General features: G+C 40.7%; 3 protein-coding genes and 3 non-coding genes across 14 annotated transcripts in view; 1 reads left to right on the top strand and 5 right to left on the bottom strand.

Moving 5' to 3' along the window:
- The window catches only part of eya4 (EYA transcriptional coactivator and phosphatase 4), a 45,486-nt gene extending 31,209 nt beyond the window's left edge, over positions 1 to 14,277 (top strand). For 7 of the 9 annotated variants that reach the window (XM_031321657.2, XM_031321653.2, XM_035995649.1 and 4 more), the window contains 12 exons: positions 297 to 440; positions 1,513 to 1,595; positions 2,732 to 2,906; positions 4,103 to 4,239; positions 4,485 to 4,568; positions 7,436 to 7,525; positions 8,048 to 8,106; positions 8,465 to 8,625; positions 9,425 to 9,539; positions 9,758 to 9,879; positions 11,952 to 12,052; positions 13,417 to 14,277. In XM_031321657.2, coding sequence (XP_031177517.1) covers positions 297 to 440; positions 1,513 to 1,595; positions 2,732 to 2,906; positions 4,103 to 4,239; positions 4,485 to 4,568; positions 7,436 to 7,525; positions 8,048 to 8,106; positions 8,465 to 8,625; positions 9,425 to 9,539; positions 9,758 to 9,879; positions 11,952 to 12,052; positions 13,417 to 13,497 — 1,352 coding nt within the window. In that variant the 3' untranslated portion in view covers positions 13,498 to 14,277. Of the gene's footprint in view, positions 1 to 296; positions 441 to 1,512; positions 1,596 to 2,731; positions 2,907 to 4,102; positions 4,240 to 4,484; positions 4,569 to 7,435; positions 7,526 to 8,047; positions 8,107 to 8,464; positions 8,626 to 9,424; positions 9,540 to 9,757; positions 9,880 to 11,771; positions 11,873 to 11,951; positions 12,053 to 13,416 lie in introns of those variants that run through there. The other 2 variants (XM_031321654.2, XR_004895942.1) reach the window with 2 other exon arrangements.
- A 688-nt stretch (positions 14,278 to 14,965) lies between these two features.
- LOC116065969 (40S ribosomal protein S12-like) lies at positions 14,966 to 15,870 on the bottom strand. Its single transcript, XM_035995652.1, has 3 exons — positions 15,682 to 15,870; positions 15,415 to 15,517; positions 14,966 to 15,315 (listed from the first exon to the last, which is right to left on the bottom strand). Exons 1-3 carry the CDS (start codon positions 15,834 to 15,836, stop codon positions 15,214 to 15,216), a joined length of 360 nt encoding a protein of 119 aa, XP_035851545.1. The 5' UTR covers positions 15,837 to 15,870; the 3' UTR covers positions 14,966 to 15,213.
- Positions 15,871 to 16,643: 773 nt separating this feature from the next.
- Positions 16,644 to 19,609, bottom strand: rps12 (ribosomal protein S12). Its single transcript, XM_031321667.2, has 6 exons — positions 19,456 to 19,609; positions 19,284 to 19,331; positions 18,343 to 18,459; positions 18,033 to 18,135; positions 17,514 to 17,615; positions 16,644 to 16,731 (listed from the first exon to the last, which is right to left on the bottom strand). Exons 2-6 carry the CDS (start codon positions 19,295 to 19,297, stop codon positions 16,669 to 16,671), a joined length of 399 nt encoding a protein of 132 aa, XP_031177527.1. The 5' UTR covers positions 19,298 to 19,331; positions 19,456 to 19,609; the 3' UTR covers positions 16,644 to 16,668.
- LOC116066510 lies at positions 17,757 to 17,839 on the bottom strand. The gene has a single exon (XR_004108973.1). It is a non-coding gene; the product is annotated as a small nucleolar RNA SNORD100 (small nucleolar RNA).
- LOC116066511 lies at positions 18,206 to 18,290 on the bottom strand. Its single transcript, XR_004108974.1, has one exon. It is a non-coding gene; the product is annotated as a small nucleolar RNA SNORD100 (small nucleolar RNA).
- LOC116066508 lies at positions 18,542 to 18,618 on the bottom strand. The gene has a single exon (XR_004108971.1). It is a non-coding gene; the product is annotated as a small nucleolar RNA SNORD101 (small nucleolar RNA).
- Positions 19,610 to 20,610: the final 1,001 nt, after the last annotated feature.

The following is a 20,610-nucleotide window of genomic DNA, read 5'->3' as shown; positions in this document are numbered from 1 at the left end:
TGACTGAAGTAGAAGAAGTGTTACTCTACAAAGATTTACTCAAATGAAAGTTCAGGTTATGCGCCAAAAAGAAAAAACGGTTTATAACGAACTTAGAGCGAAACCTTAGTGGGATACTAAGAGAGGAGAACATTGTTGGGGGGTTTCTTTTGAAGCAAAACCAAAGAATGACATAAAGTGAAATATGTGAATGTGTAAATTCTGTTCATCTTCCAGTTTTAACGATACAGTTTGCTGATGCTGTAAAATATGCACTGCATTGTATAATATTCCGTGGGTTCTGTTTCTTGCCACAGACCTCGGTGTGATGCTGCCGGGCATTAAGACAGAGAGCGGCCTGGCTCAGAGTCAGTCTCCTCTGCAGACAGGCCTCAGCTACAGCCCCGGCTTCACCACACCTCAGCCCGGACAGACTGCATACTCACCCTATCAGATGCCAGGTCAGTTGCAAGGTCAGTTGCAAGCATTAAACACTTCAGCATTGAATGCTTCACTTGTCACTCTCACCTCAATTTAACAACGTGTAATATAATCATGATTTATTTTCCTGTTAAAGGGGAACTATGCAGTTTTTTTAGCTTAATTTACCTTAACTGAACAGCTTCGAAGTCATTGGAATGGTTATATGACTTTTTTTCGGGTTGAATGGTGGCCGTGTCGCTTCCCCCTAGCGCCTGTGAGCGGAAAAACCACCCTTGCAACTTTGCACACATACACGCCGCTATACGCCCCCATCCAGGAACCGGCTAATTATAAGAACAAGGTAGCAATGGAGTTTTTCACACTATCGTCACGGCTGAGCCGGCAAAAAAGAAGCAGAAAGCTAGGAAAGCATTGTCGGAGGAACAGAGAAAGAGGAAACAGCAGACTGACCGAGCGAGGAGTCAGACACGAGTAAACATCAGACCTGCATTTTCAGAATGGCGAGAACTGAGAGAAATAGAAGCCTGCAAATCCGATGCTGACTTGGCGTTCTTGCTGTTGCACTTGTAAGTATCTTTGATCAGAAACTTTATCTGCCACAGAGTTTCTTGTCAGCTTGATGTTGGCAAACGCAAGTTGCTTCTGCTCCGACAGTGTTCTAAGGCCATTGTAGGAAAAAAGAATAATGTTACGGACCCAGGAGAGAAGGGTAATATTTCGAGAAAAACCTCAGTGGACATGGCTCCGTGCGTTCGCCGGCTTCTTTGAAAATAAATGCACATGACCAGAGGGAGAAGATGGGAGGGGGGAGAGTCGCCAACGAGTTTTTACGACAGTGTTGCCAAATATCTATTCCAAAGCTGTAGGTGGAGCTCTATAGAGAAACCTGCGAGCAAAACAGTGAAGAAATTGCCAAAACTGCATAGCGCCCCTTTAAAAACAATGATGTTTTTATTTATTTTTAATTCTTTTAATTAAGTGATCTTTTCTTTTAAAGCTATGACTTTGCACACAGTTTAAGTGTGTTTTCTGTGTCCCTTTTTTCTTCTTCTTCTTCTTTGTCTAATTCCATCTTCTTTTTGTCCCAAGGTTCCAGTTTCACTCCTTCCTCAGGCCTCTACGCCACCAACAACTCAGTGTCCAACCTCGCCAACTACACTGCCACACAGCAGGTACCCCAGTGTGTGTGTGTGTGTGTGTGTGTGTGTGTGTGTGTGTGTGTGTGTGTGTGTGTGTGTGTGTGTGTGTGTGCGTGTACTTGTCCTTTTAGTTTAAACCTGGACTGCTGGTACAGTCCAGCTGAAAGTGAGCTTAGGTAACACACATTTCCCCAGGCCCAATAAGAAAGCCCATTTCCCAAGGTAGTTCTTTCCCGAGCAGATCAACCACGCTACATGTTAGCTCTGAGTGGTCAAGTGAATGTCATTTTCCTCATTATTCTGGCTCAAACTAAAGATGAGGATTTTGTATGGTGCAGTTGTTGTAGTATTTGAGACCATTAGTGGTCTTACAGTCACTCTCCCACACAACTTTTCCTCATTCAAGAAATTAAATCTAATTACAGTGTGACCAAGCAGGGACAGATATATGAGCAAAACAAACAATTATTCTTTTGTGAAAGAGTGTTTTGTTCTGAATATTTCTCTATGTCCATATTATGAATTGTATTGTGGTAGTAAAATGCTTAAAGGGGGATTTTAATGTTCCACTATGATAGATGTGGCTGCAGAGGGAAAAATCAAGGTTTGGCCTGTGTGGGTGGATTAAGGGGAATACAGAGTGTGTGTGTGTGTGTGTGTGTGTGTGTGTGTGTGTGTGTGTGTGTGTGTGTGTGTGTGTTTAACAGAGAAAGAGAAAGCAAGCAAGAGACAGAAAGGGAGAGAGACTGACAGACAGCAAGTCTGTGTGTATACAGTATGTGTGAATATGCACGCTTGCGTACACAATTTGCTGACTACACACCAACTGTGCATGTGTGTGCATTCATGTGGTGTGCTCCACTTTATAAGGACTTGTAGAGATGGACGTAGTGACAGGTTTAGAGAGCTGACTCATAAAAGCGCCTCCATCTCCACTGGGTCAGTAAAAAGCAGCAACACAAGGCTTTAATTGTTTTGGAGATATAAACTACAGTATCCAGGGAATAAAATATTAGAGAAATGGGAAGAAACACTTGTAAAATCTCTCTTCAAAAGTCAGTTTGAACCTCTCCAGACAAGTGAAACATCTCAATTTTCCTCTTGGTTTTTTTGATGTTCTTTTTGTCTCTGCACTCTTGTGTGCCCATAATTCTTGTTATTCTCTGCAGGATTATCCCTCATATACGACGTTTGGCCAAAACCAGTATGCCCAGTATTATTCAGCCTCCGCTTACGGGACTTATATGACCTCAAACAGCGTGGATGGCACAGGCTCAACGGCAGCCTACCAGCTGCAAGATCCCGCCCCTGCCATGACCGGACAGGCTGCTGAACTTCACCCAGGTTTGTATTAAAAAGAAACAGATCACCAACACTACACCACAGTTCTTCTAACTTCATAAATATGCAAACAAATGTCAGATTTACCACCGTTCCTTCTTACCGGCTTCATAATCTTGTTTCCAGTAGGAAAATACCACAGTTTGGGTAACTGAGTTCAACACTCGCTTTCACCGATGATGAAGCACAGGAAGTAACTTCAGACTGTAGCCATAGTTACCTGGCATCGCACTCGCTAATTGGAGGATCGGCATATGTTTACATTAGCCTCAGAGAATTTGATTAGAGTTAAGTTATGTTAAATATTGCACTTTTGTAGACACGTCGGAGAAAGAGAAGAGAAAACAAAATGAGAAAGAGCTCAAGTAAACCCATATGTACAGAAATTGGGCTTGGTATTCAATTTTGTTTCTTTTTTTCCCATTTTTCCTTTGGTTTATCTTGGCTGTTATTCAGGAAGCTGATTAAAGGAGCTTATCATTCTTCCTGTCACTGGCACTTTCCTTTCTCGCTGCTATTCTCACTATTCCTCTTTTTTCTCTCCTCTTGGAGTTACAGTTCGTATCTGTTTTCTTTTGTCACTCACATACTCTTTGTGTCTTTTTGTGTCTTTATCCACCCCCTCTCTCTTGGTCTCTCCCTCCCTCCCTGATTGAGACATAACAATATGAGCGCCGAAGCTTAGAGTCTGGTTCTAGTTACCACACAGCAGTGGGAGCATATGGCATTAGGAGGGGGTGTGTACGCGCACACAAATGTGTGTATGCTCATGTTTGCTCCTGCAGAAGTTTGTATCTTTGCAAGAAGCATCAGATTACTTAACTTTTCTAATTTATTGCACAGCTCCATCTTTCCCCCTCCTCTGTTTAACTTTTACTATTGCATGTTATCATGAATCAGTCAGCATACCAATGGTACTATTGTTTAGGTTCCTTGGTAGTCTTTAAGTTGATATGTTGTGCCAATTACCTTGAATTATTCAACCTGACTACATGGCTTTTTACTGTACAATGTCTGAGTTATCGCTTTTCTTGAAGTGGATACTCCAGAACACCTGTGGGATCAGGTCAAGCCACATCATTACTGTTGCTTTAATGCAGCGAATATAGTTTGTGATTGCTTGTGCAGTTTGAGACTGACATTTGATCATTTGCAAAATTCAAATGTTTAGCCCTGCCTGTGTTTGCATACACTCTCAGGGGACTTTGATACAGTGCAGAGCCCCTCCACGCCCATCAAAGAGCTGGATGACCGAGCCTGCCGGAGTGGGGGGTCCAAGTCCCGGGGCAGGGGCCGTAAGAACAACCCCTCCCCTCCCCCTGATAGTGACCTGGAGGTAAGGGACCAAAAAATACCCACTTGACAAAGCACTTACTGCACTGACTGAATATTCCATTCAAATCTCAATGGATATGTGGTATTCCCTTTGATCGTCATCCTCTCTGTTTGCTGAAGTTTCAAAACAACAGATGATAGAGAGCAGGACCACCCATGTCACTGTCCAGTTGAGCATAAACGCACATATGGGCTAAAAAGCTTGACATTACCATCTTTCATTGTCTCACTTCTTGTGTTCTCCAGAGGGTGTTTGTGTGGGATCTGGACGAGACAATCATCGTCTTCCACTCTCTGCTCACAGGCTCCTACGCACAGAAATATGGCAAGGTAAGATCCTGTCATGACTTCTGTTATTATTGTGTTTTAATTTCTATAGCCATTCAGCACTATGTCAGTCTATCCATCCATTTTCTTTCTGTCTGCCTAAATGGAATCCCAGGTTACAGCTGGGACAACACTGATCTGATTTTGATTAAATGAAGGCATGACGAATCTTCACACTTTGCTCCAACATTTTACAAATTACCACTATTGGCCAAATGTTGGATTCATTACACAAACCCTTCAAGGCAGTTTGGAGGGATGATATGTCATCCTGTTACTAACTGACCCAAGAAAGCACTTTCTTACTAATAACAGGTGAGATATGTCCCCCTGACTTTTACAGTTTCAGTTTAATTTGCTCTCTAAACAGTGCACTCTGACTGTCCAGCTGCCAAAATCCAACTGAGACAAGGGAGGAGTTGATAATATTGCTGATATCCATATCTGCTTCACCTTCAGTTATTACCGTGAGCTCACAGCAATAAGCTTTACAAGTAATCCTGCAGTGAGTGGTCCGTGGACTCTTTGGCCCCAGGCTTTGCCTCACAGACTACCATGCCCTGTGATTGGTGGAGGTTGTTGGGCAGTGTGCAACTTGTCAGGAAGAGCTAAAAAAACTATTCAGGGGTGAAAAGAAGTTTGTCCACCTGACATGATAGTCTCTTAAAAGGATGAACAAAGACAAGGCATTACATTTTAAGTAGGGGTAGTGCATTGATAATATACCTCTGAAACCAAACCCACACCCTTTCTTTTGAGAGGATTTCTCTAAATGTGACTTTTATAAAAATGCAACTCACAATGAGCACACCATTCGAATAAACTTCCCTCAGTATATAATATCAACATTACATCAACTACTAATGTTATGGTCAATTTATGACGATGACCGCATGCATAAAAAAATCTTTGGATGCACTACATATTAAAAATACAAAACAAAAAGCCATTAATAATTGCTATTGCTTACATTATTTTAATCATAATTTAACATGCTATTTTTGACTTGGACTGATGTTTATTCCAATCTTCATTTTGAATTAATTTGGTGGTCTCGCCTTCTCACCTAACAGCTACACTGTTTGTAGTTCCCTTTATTTTATTAGTTCCCGGCTCTGATCTGGGATCATCCTATGTGGCCAAGGCTACAGATTTTTATTGGGTGATGCCGTTTCCTGTGGGCACCGGTGTAAGCCACCGGCCTGCCTGTACGGGCTTTTCGTCCCACTCTGCAGCCTTCAGAGTCCATTCTGATATTCATGTTTGGCAGTCAAACAAAAGCTGGCACGGCACACACACACCATTTGGAGCCAGACTTGCATAGAGCCATAGGAGGCGTTTTACAGATAGGGGTTTGTGGGCACTGATGTACTTCCTAGTTGCTCTGCAGTCGTGGAATTTAATGCTTGGCAATTCGGATTTAATGGGTAAAAGAAAGGCCCTGGTGAGTTGTAAATTGCTGTGTGCGTGTGCGTGTGTGTGTGTGTGTGTGTGTGTGTGTGTGTGTGTGTGTGTGCGTGCATGCGTGCGTGCGTGCGTGCATGCGTGCGTGCATGCGCATTGTTTTTATAGTAGAGAAATACTGAATACCAAAGGATGATATTACAAACTTAGTCTTGGCTTAGAAAGCATTTCTCCTGTTTTGCAAACAAATAATGAATTAAATGTTATCAATCTCTAATAATGTGTTATGTTTTGTATCAAAATAATTTTGTATCAAAGTAATTGTAGAAGCATTTTTTTCACTATATTTGCTGCTGCTGCCCTCAAGGAATATAGTGGCAGCTGTTCACACCTTGCCCAAAATAGGTTTTACACTGTTGACATAGCAACCAAGTACCCTTCTCCTACGGGCTTTGAGGGTATATCTGCTCTAAGTTTAACTTTTTAATATATATATATATATATACACAGAGAGTTATTATAACCATGTTCACGTCATCATGAAGTGTTGAGTTTCCAACATTCAAATTATAACAGAGTGGAATTGTTTCAGACTACTTTTGCCAGGCCAAAGTAATATTTGCAATTCTCTGTGATTGATTGAACTTCTCTGGCAAAATATTACAAAAACAAGCCACCTCAGCCTTTCTGGAGCCCAAAGCAACAGCTAAATTCCTCCCCTCAAAGGGAATAAACACATTTCAGCCATTAATGTTTCGACACAACTCTCCTTTGGCTCTCAGCCAACATAATCATTACCTGAGAGACAAACCTAAGTGCCTCTTGTCTCTTTGATTGACAGGGGAGCAGGGAAAGAAATACAGGCAAAATTCCTGCTATCACTATTAGTAACTGTCAAGTTTTGAAGAGCTCTACACACTTTTGCTCACTTTCACTCTCATCCCGTTAGTTTCTTTCTATTCTGGTCGTCTGACGGTGTCAGCGAATCGTGCGCCAAGCTGTCGTCCCTTGCTGACCTATCACAGAAGATGTTTTTTGCAGCTGAGCCCCAGGCACACACGGGCACGCACACACACATGCACACGCACATGCACACACACACGCACACACCACATTCACTCCAGCATCTCCCTTTGAGGGTGCCTACTCTCTGCAATACACACATGAAGACACACACTCTTCCTCCCCCCCCCGCACAAACACCCACCACCACCAAGCATGAGGAATGTTGATGGGACAGAACAAGTGCAACCTGTCTGTCAGCATCTGCTGTGATGAGTGGAGCGTACCAACTCTAAAAGTGGGGGTGGGGAGACAGAGAAGTGAATTGGGAAGAAAAAGGATGTGTGTAAAAACTGAAATGGTTTCTGAGATAAGAGGAAGTAATGTCTCTCGAATAAGGCAATAATTTGTTATAATGGTGATGTCATGATGATAATGTTGTTATTATCTACCTCTTCCTTTAGGACCCTCCCATGGCGGTAACGCTGGGTCTGAGGATGGAAGAGATGATCTTCAACTTGGCTGACACACACTTATTCTTTAATGACCTGGAGGTGAGACACATATCAGACTGACACTTACAAAAAGACACATTTTAAATTAGTCAAGGGCATGTTGAAAGGCTTGGAGGGTTTTTTTTGCACAGTATTCAAATTTTGCTCAAAGCACAACAATAAGCACTTAAAAGTTGTTTTTTTAAGCCAGGCTGTCATTCAGTTAAATACTACTACTGCCTTCTAGTGGTATAAAGTGATGTAACACACCACTTAATGTCAGGGCTGCACCATGTTTATATTCTAATTTTAGTACATGCTGTTTTGTGATGAATGTTTATGGTAAATGGATTAATGCATGTATGCATTGGAAATGTATCTATACAGAATGCTGTACTACTTAATACAGTTTATAGTTACCATGTATGTTGCGGTGTATGGTATTAGTACCTTTTTATTTTATGTATTTCATGCTTCATTTGTATATATTAAATGCTCATATAGCATACACATTTTTTTAAGTGTCTAATCTATGCATCTGTTTTTGTACTTTTGCTGCTGTAACACTTAACATTTGCACAGGAGTGTGATCAGGTACATATAGATGATGTGTCATCAGACGACAATGGCCAGGACTTAAGGTAAGAATTTAACCATTCACTTTTTTTTCATTTTGTTTTTATAACAAGTACAATGTAAACAGTGTTGATGTTATTTAATTGTTTGTTATTCATAGGATAATCATTCACAAATTACAGTATTTGTTTTCTGTTGTTCAGCTCTTAAAGTATCATAGTATCATATTTTAAGGATGCAATATATTAATTTATTAAAAATAGTCAAATGTATATCTTTTTCTTTGCATTTTAAAGGTACTAATGAATTGTATTCTTACAAGTACAGTTATGTTTATAGTACTGAATAATGAAAATAACCATTTGATCTTTTTGTTCTACCAGGGCAGATTTTTTAAATAAAACATATCGTTATTATTGACAGTACTTACAGTTTTGCAACTGATGGCTTCCATGCAGCTGCAACCAGCGCCAACCTGTGCCTGGCTACGGGGGTCCGCGGTGGGGTCGACTGGATGAGGAAACTGGCCTTCCGCTACCGACGAGTCAAAGAATTGTATAGCACGTACAAAAACAATGTGGGGGGTAAGCCAATCTGACGGGAGTTTGCTGGACACCAGGGACAGACCACAGGGTGACAGAGAGGGGAAGGAGTTGTTAAACTGCAGATTAAAGTTGTGTCTGAAAAGATTCAAAAAAATATATCAAAATAATAAGCTTGTTTCATGTTTTTCATATATTCTGGACAGAGGCAGCAGGGTATAATACTTCTAATAAAATAATGTTAAATGTATCTGATACTAGCTGAAAAAAAGAGATAAAAACCTGGAATTGGAAGCCACATTCTGAAGACAAGTAATAAATAAATTCTAATGGACAATAACATCCGGTATATAAGATGCATACAGTATATAGGCATACTGCTATGAATATAATAAAGAATCCAGTCAATCTTCATAAAAAAACAGCAAACTACTGTATATAGGGTTTTATTTTTTAAATATTTTAGCTAATTCACAATACAGTAATAATTTTTATTTGGCCAATTTCAGGTCAAAATGTAAAATATATTTAGTGTTTTCTCCTGACATTTATTTAGTAGAAACTATTCTAAAAGTGTTTATTTACATTAAGGCTCCTGTAAATGAGGTTTAGCAGCTTCGTACAAATATAACAGCCATTAAGCACAAATATGTGAGGAAATTAAAACTTCATCATTACAGTTTGTAATAGGTAACACCTAAGCCAATATTACATTAAAGGCCCACATAACGACTTAATATGGGTCTAACCCTAGAGAACTTTGCTTATTGTGTCTTTACCTTTCCTGCTGTGTGTGAGGCCTGATGCTGTGAGGGTTTACTAAGGTCATACTGGGTTTTAGGTCTGCTGGGTCCTGCTAAAAGAGACGCCTGGCTGCAGCTTAGAGCAGAGGTGGAGGCTCTGACTGACTCCTGGCTCACCCACGCACTCAAGTCCCTGTCCATCATCAGCTCCAGGTGCCACTTTGTTATATTTATCCTTTCTTTCACAGAGACTGTTATCGCTCTCCTAGTCCTCCCCTCCGTTAATTAATAAGGTTGAGATTTAGAGCGTGGGAACTAATCCATATTCAGCATCAAAAGGCATTAACCCATGATCCATTCATCCCTCTATCGATCCGTTCATCTATCCTTCCTTTACATAATACGCTCTGCTCTCCGTCTGTGTCCCACAGGAGTAACTGTGTAAACGTGTTGGTGACCACAACGCAGCTCATACCAGCGCTGGCTAAAGTTCTCTTATATAGCCTGGGATCTGTTTTCCCCATTGAGAACATTTACAGTGCAACAAAAATAGGTAAGCCACATACACTCTTGCGCACACACTTTACATACATTCTAAATAATAATCTCATATGGTAATTATTTAATGTGGAACTGGCTATATATTTGATTTATGGTATTTTAACAGTTCAAAGGTCACATTTATTTAGTTGGTTATGTTATTTTGATGATTCTTCACCTACTCCATGTTACTGATATCCTGTTTCTTGTTATGATATTAAACATATTGCTTTAGTTGGGCTAAGGTTCAACGAACGGCTGACTGGGAATGTTTGTAGAGAGAGAGAGAGAGAGAGAAACCAATTCACATTAAATCAGCAGATCATGCTGGTTACAACTTGGCCAAACACACACACACACACACACACACACACACACACACACACACACACACACACCTTGAGCAAGAGGCTATCAAGTACTAATAATAATGGTATTTATTAACAAGTGCACTGTAAACATTGGGCATTTACAACTTAAGATTGATCACAATATGTGACAGTTTGTGTTTTTTTATATAAATTTCTATGTGCAGTGAAATTAAGCTATGTGAAATGTATACTTTTGCACTGTACATGTAAAGACTTCCACTATCCCAAAGTGGCATTGGGTTTGTGATTAAAAAACACAATATAACTGAGAGTAATGCAAACTTGTGCAGCCAGCATCTTTGCTACAGCATCGGACCACATACATCCCCTGATTGTAATGATTTACTGCGTTGACAATTGCTTTAATGTCACTGATGGGGCACAACAGTAACGGCTGTGTTAAACAACTGCATTTTTACATGTTGTAGATTGTAGATAAAGAAAACACACACACACACACACACATTTTACTTATTTAGCCTGATCAAAGCTCTTCTAAAGACTGAGCTTGATTGACATCTCTCTGACTGGCCCATTAGGTGTTAGGGAAGTTAAACCCTCACTATTCTCATTGGTTCATAACGTTTAGTGACCTTATATTATTCCAGCAGAGCTCTACCCAATTTCTACCTGAGCAGAAGTCTAATCAGCCAGAATAATTGAAAGCACCTTTGTGGGTGTGCAGGGTCTTTAATATGCCATGTTTAATCCCCAGCTCACACTGACCTAAACAACATTATATTCGATCTCAACTCACATTTAGTCCTGATCTGGGCTTGAACAACTCGGACACTCGTGGGATCTTCCAGGCCGGATGCCCATATTCTGAATGGACTCCATTAGCCTGAACCTCAGCCGGTTACGCCAATGTACCGCAACTGCTGTGGCCAACACAAAATCGTATTTAACTTTACAATCTGAACAAAGGAAACAAAACAACTCAGATTAAAGAGCCAAAACATTCAGGAAAGAAAACTCAAAGCCAAGTGTGTGTTTGTGAGCTTATGTTACACCCAGTTCAACGCCACGGTGCCTTGATCCAAATGGACGTAGCAATGTGGTGACCATGACAACCACCGGAGGTTTAAGACACAAGCAGACTGCATAAGTGTTTCAGGTCAGATGCCATATCCCAGAAGCTCATGGAGACATTGCTATGCATTTGGAATGACTCTATATGCAATTAGCATTGTGTGTATGTTGTACAGGAAGAAGGCTAAAGGTTAACGAGGGGTGTGACTTCTGACTCACAACCACGTTTGCTTTTCGAGTTGTCATGGCAACCAGATTTATTGTATTTTTCTGAATTGAAGTACCTCCCAGTATGCACCATGTGCATGTCAGGATTAATTATTATTATAATTAACTATCCGTCATGGGATAATTTGTGTGTGTGTGTGTGTGTGTGTGTGTGTGTGTGTGTGTGTGTGTGTGTGTGTGAGAGAGAGATGCAGACAGCTCTGCCTCTTCATGTGTTTTATTCCCATCTACACAACAAAAGAAAAACCTGTGAAAGCCATTTGTTTGTCTCCAGGCAAAGAGAGCTGTTTTGAGCGTATAGTCTCCCGCTTTGGCACTAACATTACATATGTTGTGATTGGCGATGGGAAGGATGAAGAGCATGCAGCCAGCCAGGTAAACAAACTTCTGAACTTTGACCCCTCTGACCTTGTGACCCTCCTTCCTCCCCCTTGTTTATTTGTTCTTTTTGCAGGAAAAGAGAGTTGCTTTGAACGCATAATGCAAAGGTTTGGCAGGAAAGTAGTGTATGTTGTAATTGGGGACGGTGTGGAAGAGGAGCAGGCGGCCAAAAAGGTAATGGACCCTCACTGTGACCCCGCCTACTCCACAGTGTGAGCTCTGATTGGACGAAGCCTGCCTTTCTTTGCTGTAGAGGATTTGTGTTTGTTGTTTACTTTTTTGCTGGTCTACTTGCTGTTGCTTCCCCCCCCCCCTCCTATCACTATGGAGTGACAGGAGACTTTTGATTGCAACTTTCAGGGTGAAAATTTGAGATTGAGGCTTGGCTAATGTTGTACATTTTGCACCTACGTTTGAAAGACAAATATACCAAATTTGGGAGCCACCTGCAGCTAAATTTTCATAATTTACTTTCTCGCTCATTTTGATTTGTGTCACGTTTGACTTTGAAAAAGAATGACGGCCAAAATGTATACAGTGATTAAGCTTGGAACAATCTCATATGTTGAGAGCAATAAAGTTTTTTTCCAGTGGTGTGTGGAATCTTATTTTTCATTGATACAGTAGTTTATGGAAGAGAAAAGCAGAGTTATATCACAAAAAAAGACAAGTAGTGCTAGGACATATTTCCTTAAGTGTGAATATAAATCCCATCTCTTCTCCAGCTTTGGGTTTCATTCATAATGCTGGGTGCTGGGATTGTGAAAGAAATGGTTTGACATTATGGGAAATATGCATATTGGCTTTCTTGCTGAGAGTTGGATGAAAAGATTGATACCACTCTTATCTTTCCCTTAAACATAATGCTACAGCCAGTTAGCTTAGCATAAAGGCTGGAAGCAGGGGGGAAACAAATGTAACAAAATCAGCTTACCATTGTCTTTAAAGCCCACTAATTAACACAGTATACATCATTTGTTCAATTAAAACAAAAACCGCAGCTATATGCCATCGACGTTACTCTGGTTGCCTGGCAACCTCATGGTGAAGACAAGAGCCTGTTGGCTTAGTTTAAGCTTGTTGTCCCTTGTGAAACCACAAATTGTCATTTTTACACTTTTGTACGGATTAAAACAAACAAGAAATAAGATGTTAGCTTTAGATGTGTTTTTAGGTGTACTATTTTTATATCTTTGGACAGAGCCCAGCTAATGGTTTTTCCATTTCCAGTCTTTATGCTAAGAGCTGCGGGCTCTAGCCTTATTGAACTGGCAGATATGAGCAGTATCGATCTTCTCATCTATATTAAGTCTCAGGACGAAAGCAGATAAGTGTATTTCCCAAAATGCTGAACACTTCCTTCGAGCCTTAGGATTGCATGGATTTTGTTTGCAGTGCTTTTGCAAAGCAAGCAGCAACAAGCTACTGTAGTGTAGCTAGCATGACTTAAGGTGGCGGTGTGCAGATACGGAAACAGTACTGCTGGTTTTAATGTATGTGTGTGTGTGTGTGTGTGTGTGTGTGTGTTTATTCTGCAGCACAACATGCCTTTCTGGAGGATATCCAGTCACTCTGACCTGCTGGCACTACACCAAGCACTGGAGTTTGAGTACCTGTAACTATTATAGCAATATGGACTCATGCAATGTTACCGTGGACATGGTCAGCCCCCTTCTTTTGTATAACTATTTAAGAACAAACAATACACTGCAATTGTTTTGTGATTTTTTTTTCCTTTTTGTCTTGTCTTTTTGAACATCTGGATTTACAAACTCTGAACGGTCTTAAGAAGCAAAGGAGAGGTTAAAAGGAGGTATAGAAAATCAGAGGTGACTCAACTACCCAAATACTGGGAACGGACCGCTGTGAAAAACCCCTGTCTACTGTCCTTGCAGCTGCAGCAGACTAAAACCCTGGAAAGGCTTAAGACCTCCCTTGGCCTGGGAGGATGTTTTTTGGGAAACTCTTTGATGTTTGGTTTGCTCTGGGGCAACCAGCCCAGACTAGTATCAGTCCTGTTGTGGGTCACCTGGGACAAACTATCTTCAAACAACGAGGGCTTCTCTGTACAGGCAATGTGTGTGCGGGGATAACGAATGCTTTTTTTTAAAGTGTTTTCTTCCTGGTGGTATAATCACAACACAATGCAGACTGCACAGGAAACTTGTGTAAATTATTTACAATAAACTTAAAGGGCAGTGGTGGATGTTTTTGTCAAGGAAAGGACATTTTTGGGGTCTTTTTTGGTTTTTGTTTTTCTCTGGATTTTTGTAATTGTTTGGCGGGGTGAACTGAGGATGTGCGTCATGATGTGTTGTGCCTTAATGTGTTTGAATGTCTTTTCTTTATTCAGAAATGTCTATGTATGTAGATATAAAGGAGAAAACTTATCCAAATGACCTTTGCATCTTGTTTTTCCTTAATTACATTTTTAACTGACTAACTTCAGATTATAACCAAAAATAATTCATGTAGGGCTGCATATATTAAAAATGTCAATGTTTCCTGTTAGCTAATGGTAAAGCACACATTTTATAAATCAGAATTACTTTGACAGAAATGGCTGATGGTAATGGTTATATTAGTAGTTGTGAGTAATCAGACATCCCACAAATGTGTCCTCTACAATTTGAGCTCAATCACTTCCGTGGCACTTTTACAGACTTTAACCACCATGAATTGTGCATTGTACACATTACGTTTTGCAAACAAGCTTAAATACAGTCACATATCTAGAGACCACAATTATATAGTAACGGCCAGTTAAATATCCAAAAAGGGAACACTTCAGACGACTGCTTCATTGTATTGCTTTTATTGCTAGACAATCCTTAATCACACCCTTGGCTTGAGACTCCTTGCCATAGTAGCCTACTGTAGACAGAGGAATACAGTTTGAGATGAGCAGGTATATTCCTGGCCAATTAAGCCGTGTCACATCTATGTCAATGTAGATCAACCAAAAAGTAACAGGACATGCCAGAGATGTGTTTGAGGTTATTTAGAAACTAAATAAAAAGGGGCCGTTTAAATAGAGGTATGTTGATTTGAAAAAAACAGTAGACACAGCAGAGTTTAAGAGATTAATTACAGTAATACCTTTAATCATGGTGCTTGCTGTCATGTGTTACTATTTGTAGCCATTCTAAGGTACCCCAGACACCACATGTAGATGACGGGGCTCGTAAGCCTGGCTGTCATCTAGCCAAGAATTATCAACAGCAGCTGCAGGGCACGAGGCACAGCAACTGCACTTGACCGGCAGATCTAGTCTCAACAGAAATCTGTTTCAACAAAATGTTTAAAGGCACTTTGAAAACCCTGCAACAGATCATTTACACCGACAACGACACAGCTGCAACCCAAACCTTGCGGGGTTTACCCTCACGGTCGATCTTGCACAGACCGACCCATTTGCCAAGATTCTCGTTATCAACCTGAAATAAAATTGAACAGCCTTTTAACTTGTAAAACAGGGCCACTAATGTGCACTGACATGTTGTACATTCCAAAGATGTCATGAGCAGGCTCACTACCTTAATCAGGTTGATGTGATGCTCAGCACAGAGGGCCTCCACCAGCTTGACATAGGTGGGCTCATCGCAGGTGCCTGCAAGGGCGCAGAGATGGGCTCGACGCCTGCAAAAGAACACTGAATTAACTCCCAGTAGGAGGTCATTCACCATTTGTGCATTTCAGAATGTGATGGCACATCTCAGAAATCCACATAAGGGTTCAGTAGAGGGAGCCATCTAATAAGTGCAAAACAAACATGATTGATAAAGTCAAATAATTGAACGTACTTGTCCAGGGCCTTAGCAGGCTCGCAGATACCACAGGTGAGGCCATCGTGGATGAGAGCGGTCTTAAGCACTTCAGGGAGAGCTTCAAAGAACGAAGGCTTCTCTGTACAGGGACTGTGTGGTAGAGCACTGCATGCGCACATCACTCCAGCCATGGCTTGTGGTTTACAAGCCCTGGTCTTTTTTCAGTCCGAGCACGACATCTGTCTGACGTGCGCTCTCTCCAATACAGTAAACGACACACGCTAGGTAAATTAATTATAGGCATGTCTGGAGATTTGAATCAATAAGTTTCGCTGCTGTGCCTCATGAGTAAATACACTCCTAACAGGGAGACACACTGTCACGCGTTTTCTTCCTAGTGGTATAATAATCGCAACACAACGCAGTCTTCATCAGAAACTTGTGTAAATAAATTGAACTTGAAAAGGCAGTGTTGTATGTTTTCGTCAAGACAATTACATTTTTAAAGTCTTTATTTCTGGATTTTTGAAATTGTGTGTGGGGGGGGGGGGAGAATTGAGGACATGTGTTATGCCTTAATGTCTTATTCAGAAATGTCTATTTAGATACAAAGGTGAAAACGTATCCAAAAGCCTATGCATCTCGTCTTCCCTAATGAAATGTATAACTGATCAAAATTCAGATGACCAAATCTAATGTGCTGCATTTTATTAAAAATGTCAATATTTCCCATTAGCTAATGGTGAAGCACACATTTTATAAATCAAAAACACCCAGACATTCCACAATTTTGTCGATTTGCGCTCAAAACCCTTTAGTGGCACTTTTTATTGCTGATGTTTACCACCATGAACTGTACAAACACATTTTAAGTTTTGCAAACAAGCTGAGTACAGTAACACATCTTGACATTTTATAGTGACTGCCAGTTTGATTAGTTGACTTGCATGTTGTCAGTTAAATATCCAAAGAGGAATAAAGAACATTCAGACAACTGCTCCATTTCCACTTTTTATTGACATTTTATTTCTTGCTTTTGAAGTATTCCTCAATCACATCCTTGGCCTGAGACTCCTTGCCATAGTCCTGTAGACAGAAATATAGTTTGACATGAGCAGGTTAGAGACTTCAAAGCTCTAAATTACAGCCCAGGCAAGATTACTGGCCAATTAAGCAGCGTCCGTGTTATGTCAACCAAAATGTAATAGGACATGTCAGCTAGTGATGGTCAAATGAAGCTTCGAGAACCACTGTCTTTATTTTCTGAGCTCACTAGATGGCGCTCTCTGTTCAAAGAAAAAGGTTAAAGGAATGGCAATTCAGTGCGTTTAACCTTTTGAACAGAGCGCCACCTAGTGAGCTCAGGAAATAAAGAGTGATTCTCAAACCTTCATTTGACCATCACAAATGTCAGCAAAGACAGTCAACAGAAATAAACCAACCAAAAATACCATGTTTAATACCGGGCCCATAACAATCATGTGGAAATATTCTTTTGTGCATAATCATCTTACACATTTTTCCAAAATTCCAACTATCTTTGGGAACAAGAAATAAAAATAGACCGATGTTAACTGAAAGAAATCTAGCCAGACAGCAGAGTTTGAAAGATTAATCACTAATGACCCATCAATCATGGTGCTTGCTGTCACACGTTACTATTTGTAGCCATTCTTAGGGACCCCAGACATCACAGGTAGACGACGGGGCTCGTACCCTGGCTGTCATCTAGCCAAGAATTATCAACAACAGCTGCATGGCACGAGGCACAGCAACTGCACTTGACTGGCAGATCTAGTCTCAACAGCAACGTGTTTCATCAAAATATTATCGAAGGCACTTCGGAAACCTTGCAAAAGATCACTTACCTTGACAACGACACAGCTGCAGCCCACAACCTTGCGGGGTTTGCCCTCACGGTCGATCTTGCACAGACCGACCCACTCGCCGAGCTTCTTGTTGTCATCAACCTGCAATAAAGTTTTAAGTCTTAACTTGTGTCACCTGAATAACAGGGTCACTAATGTTCACTGAAATGTAGTCACAATTACTTTCAGTTTTTAAACAATACTTGTGCAGCAAAACAAAACAGCAGTGTGGGAACTCTTGGCTGTATCTCAGACAGAAATTGGGTAACAGTGGCAATCTCCTCACAGTATTCAGTAGAGGGAGCCAAATCATCATCAGCAATACAGCAGTACATTGCAAATCATGCTACCTTTTAGTCTACTTTCAGTGCAAAAGACATCTGAAACAACAGCACTGGAAGTCAAACATGACTACTTCATAACTCACCAAGGATTTCATTTTATTCCATGTGAATTTGGCAGTATGCATGTCCCCCACACCTGATACTAAATCAGTCTGATCAAGAGCAGGCTCATTACCTTAATCAGGTTGATCTGATGCTCAGCACAGAGGGCCTCCACCAGCTTGACGTAGGTGGGCTCATCGCAGTTGCCTGCAAGGGCGCAGAGATGGGCTTGACGCCTGCAAAAGAACACTAATTAACTCGCAGTAAGGGCTCATTCACCATTTTGTGCATTTCAGAATTTGACGGCACATCTCAGACAGAAATTGGGTAACAATGGCAGGCTTCCACATAAGAGTTCAGTAGAGGGAGCCACAATATCATCAGTGATACACCTCCTAAAAAGGACAAATCAAAATATTGATGAAGTAAAAATGAAAACACACTTGTCCAGAGCCTTAGCAGCCTCACGGATACCACGGGCGAGGCCATCGTGGATGAGAGCGGTCTTAAGCACTTCAGGGAGAGCAGTGTTGACATCCATCACACCTCCAGCAGCGACGCTATCAAAAACAGGCTTACAAGTTTTTATAAAGTTTTACCAAAATAGGCATGACAAGTTAGTGGATTCCAGTAGAGCTTCCAGGGTGTCAGACTGAGGATCTCACTCATTGTTGAGTGAAGGGGTATCCGACAAAAGAAAGTAAGGTCATCAAGCACCAGAGAGCTCAGTTAAACAGATTGTATGCCTCAGAACAGCTATCTTTCAAGATCAGTGGGATGACAAATCTAGCATCGTGTTAAGAAGACGTTAATTTATCTAAACTGCGTGCGTTATCAAATTAGTCAATTGGTTTCTCAGGCAGCTTGTGTTTAGTTTATGTGCTGTGTGCTAAACACAGCACATAAACTGACACATCTGTCCAACTGGTGTGACATTTAACATTTACCTTACCTTTACCTTTCAGCGATAACGTTAGTACTTCTACATTCAGGTTAACAGTTACTGCTTCAAAGTGGGAACCAGTTTTGCTATGTTTCATAGAACATTATTGCAGCCACTGAACTTTCTTATGAGTTTTAAATACGTCCTCACACTTGATAACTGCGTATGTAGTACAGTATCCAAGTGTCCTCTTGCCCGGTTTTACGTTACATGCAACTCTGCTAACATTAAGCTAGCATTAGCTCATGCAAAACAGTCTACACCTAACGTTAGTCACCGCACCAGTCATTGTACGTATATGTACGTATGTAACAAATACCCATAATTTAAAATTAGAGCACTGCCATCACCACTTTTCACAAGAAGTCAGCTCCCATTTGTTTGTTAGATATTCCGATTTCCAATGTGTAGGCTAGCGGCAGATAAAAGCGTCATGCTCACCCTTCCTCGGCCATTGTTGATTAAAGATGGATGGTAGGCTTAAAAGTTCTGCAATAAAGAACAGATGTGAAAGAAGAGTCATTATACATCGCAAATAGCTCATAGTGATGCATGTATATATTAAGATGTTTGAATAATCCTTTGGATTGTGCCTGTAGCCGGAGAAACGTACCCTATCCTACTCTCGGGTAGCGGTAAAAGAGGACGTCATAAACTCGCGACATTGCTTTCATAGCACCAGGCCCCATCTGTGCCATACAGCGGCGTCCAAGTGGCGCCTGTTGTAGTTTCAATGTTCAAAATTACACAAACCATGAAATAACCATGATATAATCATATGAATAAATAGAGGCAACATATGCAATTAACTATGAAAGAGTAAAATAATGCAAAATAAATGTATTTTTTTCAACTCAATATTAGGAGACTAGGTTATTTATTCTTCCTTTCACAATGACAGAAACAAAGCAAAAGTGCTAAAATCCCTACTCTTTAGTGCCTGAATTGACCTACTAAGTATTAATTTTTTCAATCTATCAATGTTCATTTTAAACTATAGGCTAAATTAAATTATGTCAGACTTACTTTATGGAAAAAATATTTTACTCTGTTGTTATTCCACATTACACAGAGGCCCAAAATACACACACATGCACAAACAGGACCTATACATGCACTAATGGAGCATGGATGTAGTGGCCAGTGAAGCAGTTTGTGGGGGCTGGTGCCTTGCTCAAGAAGAAACTTTATCATTCATCACATACAATCGTACAGTACAATGTAGTGAAATTCAGTCTCTGCATTTAACCCTAATCCTAAGCATTAGTAGAAGTGGACAGCCACATAGCATCCAAGGAGAAATTGGATTCAGTGTCTTGCTCAAGGACACTTTGACCTCTGGCCAGAGGAGGCCAGCATCAAACTGCCAATTTTGTGGTTGAGGGCCAACCCTCTTAACCTCTGAGCCACAGAACTGGCACCTCTCCAGCTACCAGTCCACACTCCATACTTCCGTCCGTAAGGGGACTTGAGTCGATGACCCTCTGGTTCCAAAGCCCTGCCCTCAATACACTCTGTAGTTTATATAAAGTCCTACAACAGTGCAGTGTTATTGTTGTATTAGTGTTCCTGCTGTTCCTACAATTATTTTGTGGTTATTTCAGTCAGTATTAAGCGCAACTATGGTTAGACCGTTAGACTGTAAGTGTGGTTGTGTATAGGTTTGGTGTCACTTTCAGATATAACACTAATTGTGATCTGTTGCTGTGCTGATGCTGTGATCTGATTTGTTAATAAAGCTCCGTGGACACTTTGACTCGCTTAGGTC

Source organism: Sander lucioperca, chromosome 19 (assembly GCF_008315115.2).
Source record: "Sander lucioperca isolate FBNREF2018 chromosome 19, SLUC_FBN_1.2, whole genome shotgun sequence".
Taxonomy (NCBI): domain Eukaryota; kingdom Metazoa; phylum Chordata; class Actinopteri; order Perciformes; family Percidae; genus Sander; species Sander lucioperca.
The sequence above is the reverse complement of the archived record's forward strand: the minus strand, read 5'-3'. Positions and strand labels throughout refer to the sequence as shown.

Excerpts from the sequence above, each read along its gene's own strand:
- LOC116065969 (XM_035995652.1), bottom strand. The coding sequence starts at position 15,836 with ATGGCTGGAGTGATGTGCGCATGCAGTGCTCTACCACACAGTCCCTGT. Across the intron at positions 15,518-15,681 it reads CCTGCTAAGGCCCTGGACAA|GCGTCGAGCCCATCTCTGCG; the intron begins GTACGTTCAATT and ends GTTCTTTTGCAG. Across the intron at positions 15,316-15,414 it reads ATCACATCAACCTGATTAAG|GTTGATAACGAGAATCTTGG; the intron begins GTAGTGAGCCTG and ends ATTTTATTTCAG.
- rps12 (XM_031321667.2), bottom strand. Across the intron at positions 17,616-18,032 it reads ATCAGATCAACCTGATTAAG|GTTGATGACAACAAGAAGCT; the intron begins GTAATGAGCCTG and ends ACTTTATTGCAG. Across the intron at positions 16,732-17,513 it reads GCAGCTGTGTCGTTGTCAAG|GACTATGGCAAGGAGTCTCA; the intron begins GTAAGTGATCTT and ends TTCTGTCTACAG.